The 16,087-nt window shown below is 54.7% G+C and overlaps 1 protein-coding gene across 3 annotated transcripts; it reads right to left on the bottom strand.

Moving 5' to 3' along the window:
- Positions 1-1,802: 1,802 nt before the first annotated feature.
- CPN2 (carboxypeptidase N subunit 2) lies at positions 1,803-12,187 on the bottom strand. Of its 3 annotated transcripts, XM_065539705.2 has the most exons (3): positions 12,090-12,187; positions 10,445-10,514; positions 1,803-3,927 (listed from the first exon to the last, which is right to left on the bottom strand). In XM_065539705.2, exon 3 carries the CDS (start codon positions 3,922-3,924, stop codon positions 2,287-2,289), a length of 1,638 nt encoding a protein of 545 aa, XP_065395777.1. In that variant the 5' UTR covers positions 3,925-3,927; positions 10,445-10,514; positions 12,090-12,187; the 3' UTR covers positions 1,803-2,286. The 3 variants fall into 3 exon arrangements, with proteins under 3 accessions (XP_065395777.1, XP_005545420.3, XP_005545421.3); XM_005545363.5 differs by lacking the exon at positions 10,445-10,514; XM_005545364.5 differs by lacking the exon at positions 10,445-10,514 and having other exon boundaries at positions 1,803-3,924.
- Between the last annotated feature and the right edge of the window lie 3,900 nt (positions 12,188-16,087).

Raw genomic sequence — 16,087 nt, 5'->3', positions numbered from 1 at the left:
GGTTATGTTTTGAGGGGAAAATTTAATTGAGAGAAATATCTGCTGGATTTTCCTATCCCTTTATCCCTGCCAGCGGACAGTACGTGTCTGTTGCTCAGACAGGAGTTCGGGCGATGGGGATTTCCGAAGCTCCTGCTACGTGCTAGACATGGAGTCACTTTCCCAGAGAGTGGCAACACATCCAGGCGGGAGCCAGAGCCCACGGCCAAGATCCCCAGTCTTGGAAGGGTCTGGGCAAGGTCATTCTTAAACCAAGTGAATTTGGGAGTCTTGCCCCCTCTTCTGCATGACCTTCAGTAACTGCCTGGGGCCCCCTTCATCAACACGCACACTCCTCCCTCCACCCCAGGGCCCTGCAGAATCAGCTCCGTCTGGGCTTCCAGCCTTATGTCTTCCTCCTCGTCCCCCTTCCACAGCCCTGACCCCTCGTCCTTGCCCTTCCTCATCCCTTAGCTCAGGCTCTTCTTGCACAAGTTTCCAGCTCTCCCCGGAGCCCTTCTTAAGGCCCAAGATCCAATGCAGCCTTTCTCGTGGCCAGTGCTTCCCGCTGCTTCACCTCCTCTGAACTTCCCAACACTGGCCTGTGCTGACCTTTCTGCCTTGTGTTTTCATCCCATGTGGCTGATTTCTCCCGGTGGCCAGGAGCTCCTGGGGGCCTGCTGTACGTCTGGTTCCCTTCTCCCTCCCTGCCCGAGCCTTTTTCCCAGGCCAGCCACAATACAGCCGGAAGCCAGGCAGAAGGCTGTGCAGTGGCTCAGCCCAGGGCTACAAAGCATCTGGGAGCAGAAGGGGAGGAGCAGCTAGAGGGAGGCTCAGAGGCTGGAAGCCTGAGCATTCGGGGACTCCTTGGCTCTGAGGACTGAAGGGGAGGAGTGAGTGGAGAACACGCCCAGCTCCTGGGCTGGTCAATGCGCTGATGAGAATCAGGGGGAGTAGGGGACAGAGCCTTGTTAGACGTGTCTGTGGTCAACAGGAGGACATGGGGCTCTGTGCAGGGGGTATCAGCCTGGGCCTGAAAAGAGCCGAGCACAGAGGAGAGCTGGGCTCATTGCCAAAGAAGAGGCATCCACACAGGGGTGCATGGGAGGCTGCCCAGGGCATGGGAGGGCAGCGATCCCTGAGATGAAGCTGCAGGAGGTGGCCCAGGAGGGTTGCAGGGGTGGCCGAGCTGGGTAAGAGGCCGGGTGCGGTGGCTCACACCTGTAATCCCAACACTTTGAGAGGCTGAGGCATGTGGATTATCTGAGGTCAGGAGTTTGAGACCAGCCTGACCAATATGGTGATGAAACACCGTCTCTACTAAAACTACAAATATTAGCCGGGTGTGGTGGCTGGTGCCTGTAATCCCAGCTACTCGGGAGGCGGAGGCAGGAGAACTGCTTGAACATGGGAGGTGGAGGCTGCAGTGAGCCAAGATCGCACCACTGCACTCCAGCCTGGGCAACAAGAGCGAAACTCCATCTCAAAAAAGAAAAAAATGAAAAAACAAGGGAGAACAACGCTAGTGAGTGAGCCGCTTGTACTCAGCTGCTGTGAGAATGAAGCTGCCGCCCGGCCGGCCCAGGCTGCCCCTATACCTCAAACCTTTTCCTCCTCCTCAGCAGCAGCCGTCCTGTGTGCTGAGCAGGCGAACCCACCCTCCGCTCTGGGGGCTCTGTGTCACAAGCCGAGCATCTGCCGTTTCCCTTCCCGGGGCTTCGTTTTATCTCAATTTCTCCTGGGCGCAGCGTGGAGGTGGGTGCTGGCCACAGGGTCACCCACACACCAGTCAGAACCCTGCCCCTATGCTTTCTGACCATCTCTGCATCTGTCACATCCTTTATTTCTCTATACCCATTTAAAACACAATTTCAGGGAGAGACACTGAAACAGACATTGGGCTTGTGAGCCAGATCAGAAGGCAGTGGCCTCCACTTTGTATCTCTGGGATGCAGTGAGTAGACCTCAAGGTGTGGGCGAGAGCGGGTGGGTGTTACAGAATGGGGAAGCAACAGGGCTGAGGATATTTTATCCTCCAGGCCGTGGTGCAGCCTTCGAGGGTGCTTTGCAAAGCATAAGGATGGCCTTGTTAGGCCGCACACTCCGGGAGAAGCAATGAAGGAAGAGGGGGAGGAGGAGACCCTGATTAGTGGAGCAGACCAGACTCCACTCCCTCATCTTGGGGGTGCAACCCTGTCCCTTGCATGTGAAAAGCCAAGGCTTCGGAGACTCAGCTCCTCTCTGCCCCCACCTGTTGCCTGGTCAGGCCCCAGAGGCCGCCTTCCCCAGCTCCTGTATGCCCTGCTACTAGGGCCCGGCTGCCCGAGCCCCGATAGACACAGTGAGCCGCAGAGAACCGCAGCTCGACCTCAGGTCCCACTCCTGACTAGCATTGTACAGCAGTCCCAGGGAGCCCTGCCGAGGAGATAGCTGGACGTTCAGCCAGCGACACCGGGCCTGGTCACAGGCGAGCACCACGGTGCCCTCGGGGTTGCTGTAGGTGCACTGGCTCCGGGCTGCCCTTTCCGACACAGCCAGATCCCAGCTGCCCCCTGCCTTGTTGTCGTCCAGCCACGTGACCTGGAAGCCCAGGCGGTCCCGGGTGACGGGACACACCAGCTGCTTCTCATTCAAGGCGGGCACCACCTGGCCTTTGAGGTAGGCAGGGCCGGCGCAGTAGGTCTGGATGTTCAGGAGCCGGTCGGTGTACTGCTGCAGCCAGTTGAAGAGGTAGGCCAGGTGGCAGTCACACTGCCAGGGGTTGCCGTGCAGGGCCAGGTTGAACAGGTTGTAGTTGGTGTCGAAGATGCCCTCCGGAAGTGTGGTCAGCTGGTTCTTGGAGAGGCTGAGCAGCTCCAGCTTGGACAGGTTCTGGAAGAGGGCTGGGTGCAGGGCTGTCAGGTTGTTGCCGCTCAGGTAGAGCTTGACCAGCTCCTCCAGGTCTCTGAAGATGCCAGCTGGGAGGTGGGCAATGGCATTGTATGAGAGCATGAGGGAACGCAGGTTGGACAGGTGGGCAAAGGCGCCCTCAGCGAGCGTCTCCAGCTGGTTATGGGTCAGAGACAGGCCGACCAGGTGCGGGGTGTGGGCAAAGAGGCCGGCAGGCAGGACCCGAAGCATGTTCCCCTGCAAGCTCAGAAAGGTCAGATTCCCCAGGGAGGCGAAGATGGAGAGTGGCAGGTGCGTGATGGCATTGTGCTGCAGCCACAGCCTCTCCAGGCGGAAGAGTTGGGAGAACACCCGAGGGGGCAGCTCCGAGATCTTGTTGCTGTCCAGGAAGAGCTCCTGCAGGCTGCCCAGTCTGGCGAACACGCCCTGGGGGAGGCCAGAGAGCGCGTTGTTGCTCAGCTTCAGGGTCTGCAGGCTGGTGAGTGGGTGGAACAGCTCCTCTGGGAGCTGGGCCAGGAGGTTCTGGGCCAGGTTGAGTGTCTTCAGATGGGTCAGAGGCTGGAAGAGCCTCCTGGGCAGGGCCTGGAGCCGGTTCCCCTGCAGGTGGAGGGACTCCAGGGCAGCCATGTCCTGGAAGAGGCCCTCGAGCAGAGCCTCCAGCATGTTGAAGTTGAGGGTGAGCTTGCCCAGCGAGGTCAGGTTGGAGAAGGTGTTGGCGCTGAGGTTCAAGAAGCTGCTGCCTGTGATCTCCAGGTCCTCCAGCCTGGGCAGCCCCCCGAAGGCATCCGGCCTAAACTGGCAGAGCTGAGTGTTGAGGAAGACCACCTTGGTCAAGTTGGGGTTGCTGCCAAAGGCTCTGGTTTCCACCGTAGTGAACAAGGTCTCCACAAAGACGATGTTTGTGGTGTGTGGCGGGATGTCCGGCGGGATGGCGGCCAGCTCCTCGTCTGAGCAGAACACCTCCCGGACAAAGCAGTCGCAACCCACGGGGCAGGGCTGGGCAGGCCTGGCCAGGAGCAGGAGGGAGGCCCAGAGCAGCCAGGCTCCAGGGAGCATCTTCTAGATTCGAGGATGGAGAGAAAACAGGAAGGGAAACTTGATCATCACACAGCATGGCACAGTGACCAGGGCACTGGACCGCGAGCTCGAACATGCGGCAGGACAAAGACGCAGGGCTTTGGGGCTTCCTGTGTTCTTTCCAGATTGGGGAAGGAAGCGGAAAAGAGACAAAAAGGCATGGAAGAGAGGCATAAAAGGAGACCATGGGCATTGTGGCATTTTCAAAGATAATATATAGGATATGGACAGATTATTCCTGAGTTGGAAGTTCCTAGACCATAACTCTTCCTGAGTTTCCATATCTCAGCACACATCAGAGCCAAATGATGCGGAGACCCTGGCACCTGCTCTTTGCACAGTTGGTGGAGGGGGAGGGCAGCCACAGAGACGAGATGGCTTCTCGAACTGCTGCTGAAATGCGCTCCCCCTGCCCACCTGTGCCCACTCCTCCACGGCGGGGCCCGAGGAGCTTTCCAACGTCATGTGGACAGAAGGACCCCAGACCTGGGGATTCTACAGAACAGTAGATTTCTTTAAAATGCTCCAAAATTCTTTAGATTTTCTTTACTGTTTTTTTTAAAAAATTTAAAAAACAGTAGATTTTCTAGCATCTACTCACAGGTCACAGATTGGTGATACACCTCACAAGTACGTTTTCTTTATTCCTCAGTGACATTTTTCATATACGAATCAGTAGCCAACATGTAAAAATTGGAAAACGTCACGGTAAAGGTCTAGGTTTCAGAGTGAACTGGGGACAGTGGGTCCACCTTTCCACGTAGCAAGACCAGCTGGGGCTTCGTGGCCCCTGCCCTGTTAGAGGGTGTGTGCCCTCCAGGCCGCCCCTGTTCCCACGCACAGCACTTATTCACATGGCTTGGAGTGCTCTTAATTCCATGAGTTCAAATCTTAGGTCCATCGCTTTCCAGCTACGTGACCTTGGGCTTGTTGCTTAATCCATCAGTGCTTCAGTTTCCTTATCTGTACAATGGGGATTATAATAGTCCCTACCACATGAGGGTAATTGTTAGGGATTAAGTGAGTACATATAGGTAACAGTTTTACATCAGGATCTGGCATAGAGTGAGTAATTAATCAACCTCATTAACTATCGTTAAAGGTTGCAAGCTACCTTATAGAAAACGTTATTTGAACACCAAAAAAAAAAAAAAAATTAAAAACAAAATGCTCTTTAGACGGAATACACTTGAATGTACCAACAATTAAAAAAAGAAAGAAGCCCTTTCACAACATACTCCTAATTTTTCTTAATTAACTTCTCAGTAAAAGGGGTCTGCGAAAGGGGTTCCCCAGTTGCAGAATCTGGGTACCAAGCCCTCTTCGCTGGCTGTCTCTCTGCTGCCCTCTGCTGGTGCCTCCTCCACCTGGAGATTCTGCTTCTGGCTGAAGGTCTCCCATTAAACTCATAGGCTTCGGACCCAGTGCTTAGGGGAGCCCCCTTTACTCTCCCACTCAGTCACTCAGTGACTCTCAGCCCTTCCAGGAATGTTCTGCCTCATCAGTAGAGAAGGAACAACTTCTCCCTGAGAAAATGCACACCTTCCTTTCGGCTGCTCTAAGGCATGCATAGCTAAGTGAGCTTGGGGAGGCGGTAAGGAAAGTCTCTACCAGTAATAACCGCTGGCCTGGGATTAGAATCTGACTCGTGCGGCTGGGCGTACACCCGCCTGGTGTGAGCGGCTGGAGAGCTCCACCTCTAGTCCCAGCACTTTGAAAGTCCAAGGCAGGTGGATCATGAGGTCAGGAGTTCCAGACCAGCCTGGCCAAGATGGTGAAACTCCGTCTCTACTAAAAACTACAAAAATTAGCCAGATGTGGTGGCACACATCTGTAATCCCAGCTACTCAGGAGGCTGAGGCAGGAGAATCGCTTGAACCCGGGTGGCAGAGGTTGCAGTGAGCCGAGATCGTGCCACTGCACTCCAGCCTGGGCGCTGGACTCCATCTCATCAATAAATAAATACAATCTGACTTCTGCAATCACCTCTTCCAGGAAAAGGGAAATGTCCTTGCCACTTAGGACATGTGAGGGAATGGAACAAGCCTCAGGCAAGCGTGTGCCTCCTGGCTCTGTGTCCCTAGACCCCAGCTACAGAGCTAGCATGAGACTAGAAACAGAAAGCAGTGGACCTGGCTGAAGAGGATTGGGGTAGCCACTGTCCCCCGACACACACCACACAGGCACACAGCTGCCACTAGCACCTGGCCTGCCCCTGAGGCACCTACGCAAAGCCCCTAGGGGTCCTGAAAGAAGCCTCCCTGGACCCTAGGAAGGAGGACCTGGAGAACGTGTCTCCACTTTAACACTCAGTATAGGCACCAAAATGATGGGTTTTCATGGCAGTCTGGTCTGTGTACTCGTCTGTCTATGCCCAGAGCAGCAGTGACTTCCTCTGGGCTCAGGCAGGTTTTGTTGAATGGAGCTCTCCAAGGCTGGGAAGAGCAGCGTGGGAGGCAGAGCCACCTCCCCTGGGATGGGCAACCCCAGAATGAGCGACCCCCAGCCAGGCTGCCAGAGCCGCCTCGATTCCTCCCGAGAGTAAGAGGGGAGCAATTGTGTTTAATTTTGTTATTTTTTGAGGCAGAACTTCACTCTGTTATCCAGGCTGGAATGCAGTGGCACGATCATAGCTCACTGCAGCCTCAATCCCCTGGATGGAAGTGATCCTCCTGCCTCAGCCTCCAGAGTGGCTGGGACTACAGGCGTACACCACTGTGCCTGGTGAGTTCTGATTTTTAACATGCAGTAATATCATCATGGTGCCAGTCCCCCTCCCTTGCTAGCCCCATTGGTCATTGTTTCTCAAAGGCTATTTCCAGAAAGTACTCCCCTGGAACGATGGGCCAGATAATGCTGGGGCTTGCAGGTCCCGAGACCATCCGGCCTCCTCGCAGGGAGAGTGAGGCAAGGCCCCGGGCTCTTCACAGCAGGGCTTGGCTTGTGGCGCCCAGATCTCCTGGTTTTGTTCATCACTCCTGCCAGGAAAACAGGCCAAAGCCGGAGTTGCACCGTGGGACGCTCAAGCCCGCTGGGGGGAGTGTACCTCTCTGCTGAGCAAGCTGAGTGCTCCCAGGCCTCCCTGGGTCTGTGCCTCTCACTTTTAATCCACTGTCATTTAGAAAGAATGTGCTTCCCACATTTCCAACAAAGGAAGGAGCTCTAGGATTCAAGCCTTGAACCAAAACCATGGCACTGGTGGCACAGAAAGTCAAGTGCAGGCAAATCAGCTACGGCTGGGGAGACGCAGGCAGAGGGAGAGGCAGCTCCGTGATGCGGGGGCTTGGCTGAGGGGTCAGTTCCCGCCTGCCGGTTCCCAAAGCTCCCGCACATACATCTTGATCCTCAGCACAAACTTAGAAGTGCCCAGGACAGGGAGACTGGGGCCCCCAGAGCTACAGCGACTGGCCCCAGGGCACACACACAGAAGCGAGGGGCCAGGGCCAGTCCCGACAGCCCGGGCTCTGCGGGGTCCTTGCCATGACACCACCAGGCTGTCCCAGGGCAGTGGAGTGGGTGGGGTGGGCAGGCCCGCTCCTCGTACCTGCAGGTCCCAGGGAGAACGTCGTCTACCTGGAACTCCACCCATTGTCTGTTCCCTTCTCTTCCCCCCGACTCTCCTGCACTGTGAGTGGAGACCCCACACACATCGCCCCTCGGCACCCCACAGGCCGAAGACTGTGCACTTCTGGGGCATGGTCAACCTAGGGAAGACGGACCCAGGGAGGCAGCCCACACAGACTGGGGTTCTGGGTACCCAGACCGTGGTTTAAAATGGGGGCACAGCCTCCAGATGGGCATGTGCCGCCGGCACCCCTGGGGGTGGTATCATGGGGGGAGGAGGGCCAGAACAGGGCCCTCTAAGTTCAGGGCAAGACCCCTCTTGCCTGGGTCTACTGGGGCAGGAGGCGGGGAGGCAGGGACGATTTCACAGTGAGGGCGCAGAACACTGACAGTTTGCAGACGGTCCACGCCCCGCCCGAGCCCCCTCACCTCACTCTGGAGTGGCGACGAGTCAGACAGCCTGGGTTCAATCCTAACTCCCCTCCAGCTTAGCTCTGTGGCTTTGACTGCATGGCTTAACCTCTCTGTGTTTCACTTTCCTCCTCTTCAAAACAGTGAGCACAGTACTACCTTCCTGGTGGGGATGTTGTGAGGATGGAATGAGAAAATGCATGAAAAGCTCCAAGCTCAGGCCCTGGCACACGGCAAGTGCTCGGCAACGTTAGTGACCCCGATATTCCGAGCAGTGCAGCCCCAGCTCTGTGCTGAAGCAGTCACGGGTTCGCTAGGCAGAAACCCATGAGACCATCCAACCACCCCACTGTGGGCCAGTGAGACACCGTTCCACAGCACTCCTTCTAGCGCTTTCCTCCAGCCAAGGGAAAGAGCTAGAAGGTTTAGGGGAGCACAGATTCTGAGGGCTCTGGCTGGGAGGCTTTGGACTTGGGCCGCTTCCCCAGCCTGCCCTCAAGAAAGCAGGTCACTGGGGAGCTCTGGAGACGGAAGCGCCCCTCCCTGGGAACCATGGAGGCTGGTCCCAAGGGCCACAGCGGGGCGGCAGCCAGAGGCTTTCTGCTCCTCGTCTGGGAATAAGACCAGCAAATGCCCACAAAAATGTTCCACACTTTTGGCAAGCCAAGAAGTCTGGCTTTTTAAATGGTTTTTTGGGGGGGAGAGGGAGGGTTTGGCTGGGTGCAAACGAGCTCCTTCCTCTCCTCAGATTGCTCTTGGGAGGGTACATCTCTGTGCATGCCTCCAGCCAGTCTGTCATCCACCACAGAGCTAAGCCTCACTTCTTCCAGAGGCGGATGGGACCTAGAATGGGGCCTAGAACCCTGGCCCCAGACACCCAGGGACTGCTACCCGATGCTGGCTCCACGGATGTCTGCCTCGCCAGCGGGCCTGGATTTGGCCACTTGGGCTCCAGCTCAGCTGGAAGCACAAAGAGGGGCTTCTGAGACTCGTCCAGAGTCCCTGGCTGCCTCATCTGGTCCTCTAAGAAGACCTGCCACTGCCCAAACCTGGTCCCCTCTCTTCTCAATCCAGCAACATAAGTCCAATGGCTGAGACCTGCCACTGCCCAAACCTGGTCCCCACTCTTCTCAATCCAGCAACATAAGTCCAATGGCTGAGACCTGCCGCTCCCCAAACCTGGTCCCCTCTCTTCTCAGTCCAGCAACATAAGTCCAATGGCTGAGGCGGTCGGGCTTGCGCCGGGTCCCAGCCTCTGCTCCTGCCCTGGCCAGCCCACCCCATCTGCGGCCCAGTTGTGTCCCAGGGAGTGAAGCCACCTCTCAGAGCCCCAGCCTCGGCGTCTGTAAACCCAGAACGACCACGATAACAATAACCATCATAATACCTCAATCATAGCATTGTTAGGGCTATTGTGGCTCTTAAATGAGGTAACAGGCATCGGGCCACAGCAACAAAATAGAAACAACCTAAATGTCCAACATGAGGGATTGGTTACATGAATCATGCTACACGGAGATAATGGAAACCTTCTCCGCTATCTTTAAAACTATATTATAGGCTGGGTTCAGTGGCTCCTGCCTGTCATCCCAGCACTTTGGGCGGCGGAGGCAGGAGGATCGCTTGAGGCCAGGAGTTTGAAATCAGCCTGGGCAACATGGTAACAGCTCAGCTCTACAAAAAAATTATAAAAATTAGCCAAGCACAGTGGTGCATGCTTGTAGTCTCAGCTACTTGAGAGGCTGAGGTGGAAGGATGGCTCGAGCCCGGGAGGTCGAGGCTGCAGTAAGTGGTGATTGCTCTACCGCACTCCAGCCTGGGAAACAGGGGGAGACCTTGTCTCAAAAAAAATAGAATAAAAAATAAAATTTTAAACAAAAAGAAAATTTATTACAGATGTATATTTATTGACAAGATGTTTGCAATATCTTAAGTGAAATATATGAAGTCTCGGAATGCTACTTTTCCATGTTTAAGGTGTATTTGTGCACAGAAAACACAATAGAAGCTTATGCACCAAATATTTGTGGTGGGGTCTGGCACTGTGGTTCACACCTGTGATCCCAGCATTTTGGGAGGCCAAGGCGGGCAGATCACCTGAGATCAGGAGTTCAAGACCAGCCTGGACAACATGGTGAAACCCCGTCTCTACCAAAAATACAAAAATTAACTGGGCATGGTGGCACACGCATGTAATCCCAGCTACTCAGGAGGCTGAGGCAGGAGAATCGCTAGAAACCGGGAGGCAGAGGTTGCGGTAAGCCGAGATCGCACCACTGCACTCCAGCCTGGGCAACAAGAATGAAACTCTGTCTCAAAGGAAAAAAAAATTATGGTCATTACTTCTGAAAAAGCGAATCGTGGATGATTTTTATTTTTTCCTTCTGCCTAAAAATGTATGTTCCACATTTTTACGAAAGAAACATATCACTTTTGCGGTAAGGTTGAAACCTATTTTATTCTAAATATCGAGATAAATGTGTAAAATGCACAGCACAGTTCCACACACATAGTAGGGGCTTACTTGACTCTTTCCTTCCTGAAAGTGATGTTGCAAAGGCCCAGGGGAGCTTGTCTATCAGCTGTGTTAGCTTCTGGAAGAGACGACAGCTGACAGGTTGAACTAAGAGGCGGTTGTGAACTGGGCACTGTGCGACCCTCCCAATTTATACCCACCCTCTCAGGCCAGTGGACATCACACTTCCCCCATGAAGCCTTCCTTGACTATCTTCTTCTTTTTTTTTTTTGAGATAGAGTTTCACTCTTGTCGCCCAGGCTAGAGTGCAGTGATGCCATCTCGGCTCACTGCAACCTCCGCCTCCCAGGTTCAAGCGATTCTCCAGCCTCAGCCTCCCGAGTAGTTGGGATTACAGGCACCTGCCACCACATCTGGCTAATTTTTGTATTTTTAGTAGAGATGGGGTTTCCCCATGTTGGCCAGGCTGGTCTCAAACTCCTGACCTCAGGTGATCCACCCGCCTTGGTCTCCCAAAGTGCTGGGATTAGAGGCGTGAGCCACCGCGCCCGACCCTTTCTTGGGTCCTCAGATCCCTCTTGTACTGTGTTGAATGTTGCGCTCTTCCGCTGTTTTCTATTCAGTTGCACCCATCCGAGTGAGCCCGTGGTACTGCAGGCTTGCTGTGGCGTCTCTGCAAGCAGCTCTGCACCCCAGCACCCGGCTCAGGGCTGGGCACTGAGAAGGCAGCCAGGCTCTGTGTGCTGAATTGAAGGGAATGTGTTTGGTGGCTGTCAGTGACTTCGCATCTCAGGCCTGACTCTCATCCTGCTTAGTAGCAGGGGAAAACACGTCAGCTCCGCCAGTGCCACAAACTGGGATCAGATTCTGATGCCATCACCTACGAGCCATGTGGGCTTGGGCAAATCACTCCAACACTCTAAGCCTCAGGTTTTCCACCGTTAATTATCACCTCTGCCCTCAGGGTTAAAATTAGCACTCCACTGGATAATAGACAGGCTAAATAAGAGAGTAAATACAAAGCCCTTAACACAGTGCCTGGCAAATACTGAATATTCAATAAAAGGTGGCTCCCTGCAGGTTTATATGACCATAAACTTTATCATATGAGCCAGCAGGCTTCTGGGAGGGAAACGAGGAGCTAGTCATCCTCGGGCCTGAGCTGGGTGCCGTGGTATGCGCTGTAATCCCAGCTACTCAGCAGGCTGGGTGGTAGGATCGCTTGAAGCCAGGAGTTCAAGACCAGCCTGAGCAACATAACAAGACCTCATCTCGAAAAACAACAATAATTATCTTAATTAATAATATTTAGTATTAATATAATATTAATAAATAATCAGTAATACTATTTATTATTGTTATGCCAAGATGACAAGTATAAACTAGGCAGAACCAGGCCAACCTGGACATCTGGTCACCCTGCTTATCTTCTACTCACTACTAGCTCCCTGCAGGCCGGGACCGGCTGGTTCTCATCTCACAACCCCCGCCCCCGCCCCACCTGCCTCCTGCCTCTTCCCAGCAGGGCCCTGGCCGAGCACCTAGGGGACTTCTCCTCCCAGGGCAGGGGCCCCCTGGAACGGCAGCCTGCCTGGAGCTGGGGAACGCTCTGAAACGGGGAGACCGCAAGTTCCCGTTCCTGCCCCCGTGTCCCTGCAGACCCAGGAGCCCTTTAGCGAGCCCAGGAGCCTACCGTGAGGCCGAGCGGGTGGCGCCGGGCTGCCCTGTCTTCCTGAGGAGCAGAGAGGAGTCTGGTGTGGCCTGTGGTCAGCTCAATCCAGCCCCAGCGCTGATCAAAGTTCCAGGCCGTGGTTCCTCCCCTCACGTGGCCCCAGCGTCCCAGAATGTCACCAGGGTCACAGGACGGGAGACGGCCTTGGCAAGGCCTCTGAAGATTACAAAACGACCCTGAACTCCTCCCACCTACAGAGCCCTCGCGGGGCCAAAATCCCACCGAGGTCGCAGGGTTGGTACCTTCAGGACCCCAGGGACACAGCAAGCCCTAGAGACACCCGCAGGCGGCTGGGTTGGTGAGGCCTGGGATGGGGTCCACGTTCACACCCACCCCTGTGGGCAGAGGCAGAAGCACTGGGAGCCTGCCCTCAGCCTCGGGCCCCTGCTCTGCTCTCAGCGCCCGGAGGCATTCCAAGAGGGCTGTGGATTTGTTGCTTTGTCTTGTGTTTGTTTAATGAATGAATTCTCTAAACCCTTCCTGAGTTAGAAGGGTGAAAAGCTATAGGGAGATGAATTGGGGCCCAATGTGGAGAGGAGCGCTCACACACTCAGGGCTGTCGGAGGATGAAAGATGCGGCTTTGGAAGGGAGGGAGTTTCCCGTCTCTGGAGGTGTGGAACCAGGGCTGCAGGACACGCGAAGTGTGTGTGTGGTGAGTGCGTGCGTGTGGGTGTGTGTGAAGTGGGTGTGTGAGTAGGTGTGTGAGTGGGTGTAGGAGTGTATGTGTGTGTGGGTGTAGGGGTGTGTGGTGAGCGTGTGTGTGGGTGTGGGGTGTGTGTAAGTGGGTGTATGTGAGTGGGTGTAGGGGTGTGTGGGTGTGGGTGTAGGGGTGTATGGTGAGTGCATGTGTGTGGGTGTGGGGGGTGTGTGTGTAAGTGTGTGAGTGGGTGTGTGTGAGTGGGTGTAGGGGTGTATGTGTGTGGGGGTGTCGGGGTGTGTAGTGAATGCATGTGTGTGGGTGTGGGGGTGTGTGTGTAAGTGGGTGTGTGTGTGAGTGGGTATAGGGGTGTATGTGTGTGGGGGTGTAGCGGTGTGTAGTGAATGCATGTGTGTGGGTGTGGGGGATGTGTAAGTGGGTAAGTGGGTGTGTGTGTGAGTGGGTATAGGGGTGTATGTGTGTGTGGGTGTAGGGGTGTGTGGTGAGTGCATGTGTGTAGGTGTGGGGTGTGTGTGTAAGTGGGTGTATGTGTGAGTGGGTGTGTGAGTGGGTGTGTGAATGGGTATAGGGGTGTGTGTGGTGAGTGTGAGTGGGTATGTGTGTGTGTGTAGTATGAGAGTGTGTGAGAAAATGTGTGATGAGTGGGGGTGGGTGCGTGGTGAATGTGTGTGATTGTGAGTGGTGTGTGTGGGCGTGATGAATGTGTGTGGGTGTGTGTGATGAGTGTGTGGGGATGGTGTGTGTGGTGTGTGTGGGGTGTATGTGTGCGTGTGTGGTGGGGGGGTTGTATATGTAACTGTGTGGTGAATGTGTGTGTTTGGCTGTATGTGCGAGTCAGTGTGTGTATGGTGAGTGTGGATAGGTGAGGGATGAGTGTGTTGGGTGTATGAGTGCATGTGGTGTGTGTGGTGTGTGGTGTGTGTGTGCGTGTGCAGTTAGTGTGCAGTGTGTGGGGGGGTGTGGTGAATGCGTGTGCATGCAGTAGGTGAGTGTGTCAGGGTGTATGCGGTGAGTGGGTATGAGTGTGCAGTGAGTGTGGGTGTGTGGTGAGTGGGTGTGTGTGCAGTAGGTGTGAATGTGTCAGCATATATGTGTGAGTGTGTGGTGTGTGGTGGGTGTGTGTGAGTATGTAGGTGTGTGTCAGGGTGTGTGTGTGGTGAGTGGGTGTGTGAGTGTGCACTGAGTGTGTGTGGGTGTGTAGTGAGCATAGGAGTGGGTGTGAGTGTGCAGTGAGTGTGAGGGTGTGGGGTGTGTGGTGTGTGTGGTGAGTGGGTGTGTGTGCAGTAGGTGAGTGTGTCGAGGTATGTATGTGGTGAGTGTCTGAGTGTACACAGTGTGTGTGGGTGTGTGATGTGTGTGGTGAGTGGATGTGTGTGAGTGTGCAGTGTGTGTGTGAAGGTGTGTGGTGTGTGTGAGTGTGCAGTAGGTGAGTGTGTCAGGGTATATGTGTGTGGTGAGTGAGTGTGCACAGTGTGTGTGGGTGTGATGTGTGGTGAGTGGATGTGTGTGAGTGTGCAGTGTGTGTGTGGGGTGTGTGGTGGGTGTGTGAATGTGCAGTGTGTAGGTATGTGGTGCGTGTGGTGAGTGGGTGTGTGAGTATGCACTGAGTGTGAGTGTGAGGGTGTGTGAGTGTGTGGTGAGTGGGTGTGTGTGAGAGTGCAGTAGGTGAGTGTGAGTGCATCGGGGTATATGTGTGTGGTGAGTGGGTGTGTGAGTGTGCACTGTGAGTGTGAGTGTATGTGGGGGTGTGTGGTGAGAGCATAGTGTGTGTGAGTCTGCAGTGAGTGTGTGAGGGTGTGTGGTGAGTGGGTGTGTGAGTATGCACTGAGTGTGAGGGTGTGTGGGTGTGTGGTGTGTGTGGTGAGTGGGTGTGTGAGTGTGCAGTAGGTGTGTGTGTTGGGGTGTGTGTGTGGTGTGTGGTGAGTGGGTGTGAGTATGCACTGAATGTGAGAGTGAGGGTGTGTGGGTGTGTGTGGTGTGTGGTGAGTGGGTGTGTGTGCAGTGTGTATGGGTGTGTGGTGTGTGGCGAGTGGGTGTGTGTGTGTGTGCAGGAGGTATGTGTCGGGGTATGTGTGTGGTGTGTGGTGAGTGGGTGTGTGTGTACATTGAGTGTGAGAGTGAGGGTGTGTGGGTGTGTGGTGAGTGGGTGTGTGTGTGCATTGAGTGTGAGAGTGAGGGTGTGTGGGTGTGTGGTGAGTGGGTGTGTGTGTACATTGAGTGTGAGAGTGAGGGTGTGTGGGTGTGTGGTGAGTGGGTGTGTGTGTGCACTGAGTGTGAGAGTGAGGGTGTGTGGGTGTGTGGTGAGAGCGTAGGAGTGTGTGTGTGAAGGTGTGCAGGGTGAAGTGACCTGGACGAGCAAATCTAACATCGTTTCAGTGCCAGGAGTCTACCATTTAAAGTAGACTGATGGCTTTTTCACTCATTGCATGGTATTTTTATCTCACACTTTTTATGAGTGCAAAATAATGTTTCTTTTGCACGTGAGCTGATTGCATCAGCCAAACTGCAAAGGTCTAATTGGGTGTGGCAAGGAAGTGTGTTTCAGTGGCAATATACCACAAATGCACCTGGCAGAGGAGAGCAGGAGCCTCTCGGATGGAGAAAGGCGGTGAACAAAGCTCCCCCTGTGCCCAGCTGCCCCTCGGTGGCCCCCAGGCTGGCAAGGGCGGGACAGTGGCTGGGAAAAATGGCTTGCGTGGGGGCACTCACAAGCAGGTCTGGGAAGAGCCTGGCACTGCCCTGTACTCAAGGTTCTCAAGCCATCCACACTCACCTCCAGCAACACCGTCTGTCCATTGGTCAGCGTGGCCTGGTGAACAAGAGAAATATGGCATTGGACAGATCTGGGTTTGAATTCTGACTCTTCAACTAACTAGTCAGTCCTTAGACAAGTGATTTAATCTCTACAAGCCTCTGCATTCTGGTCTGCGGAATGGGTGTGGCAGAAGGCCTGGGGAGGTAGGAGAGAGAGACAGACAGACAGAGAGAGAGAGCATGTGTGTGTGTGTGTAGGGTGAAACATCTGTGGAAGGGGACTTGCATTAAAAATTCCAAGGATTGGCCAAGCGAGGTGGCTCACACTTGTAATCCCAACACTTTGGGAGGCCGGGCAGATCACGAGGTCAGGCGATCGAGACCATCCTGGCCAACGTGGTGAAACCCTGTCTCTACTAAAAATACAAAAATTAGCTGGGCGTCGTGGTGCATGCCTGTAGTTCCAGCAACTAGGGATGCTGAGGCAGGAGAATCGGTTGAACCCAGGAGGCGGAGGTTGCAGTGAGCCGAGATCGCGCCACTGCA

Source organism: Macaca fascicularis, chromosome 2 (assembly GCF_037993035.2).
Source record: "Macaca fascicularis isolate 582-1 chromosome 2, T2T-MFA8v1.1".
Lineage (NCBI taxonomy): Eukaryota > Metazoa > Chordata > Mammalia > Primates > Cercopithecidae > Macaca > Macaca fascicularis.
This window is presented reverse-complemented; position numbering and strand designations above follow the sequence as displayed.

Excerpts from the sequence above, each read along its gene's own strand:
- CPN2 (XM_065539705.2), bottom strand. The coding sequence starts at position 3,924 with ATGCTCCCTGGAGCCTGGCTGCTCTGGGCCTCCCTCCTGCTCCTGGCC.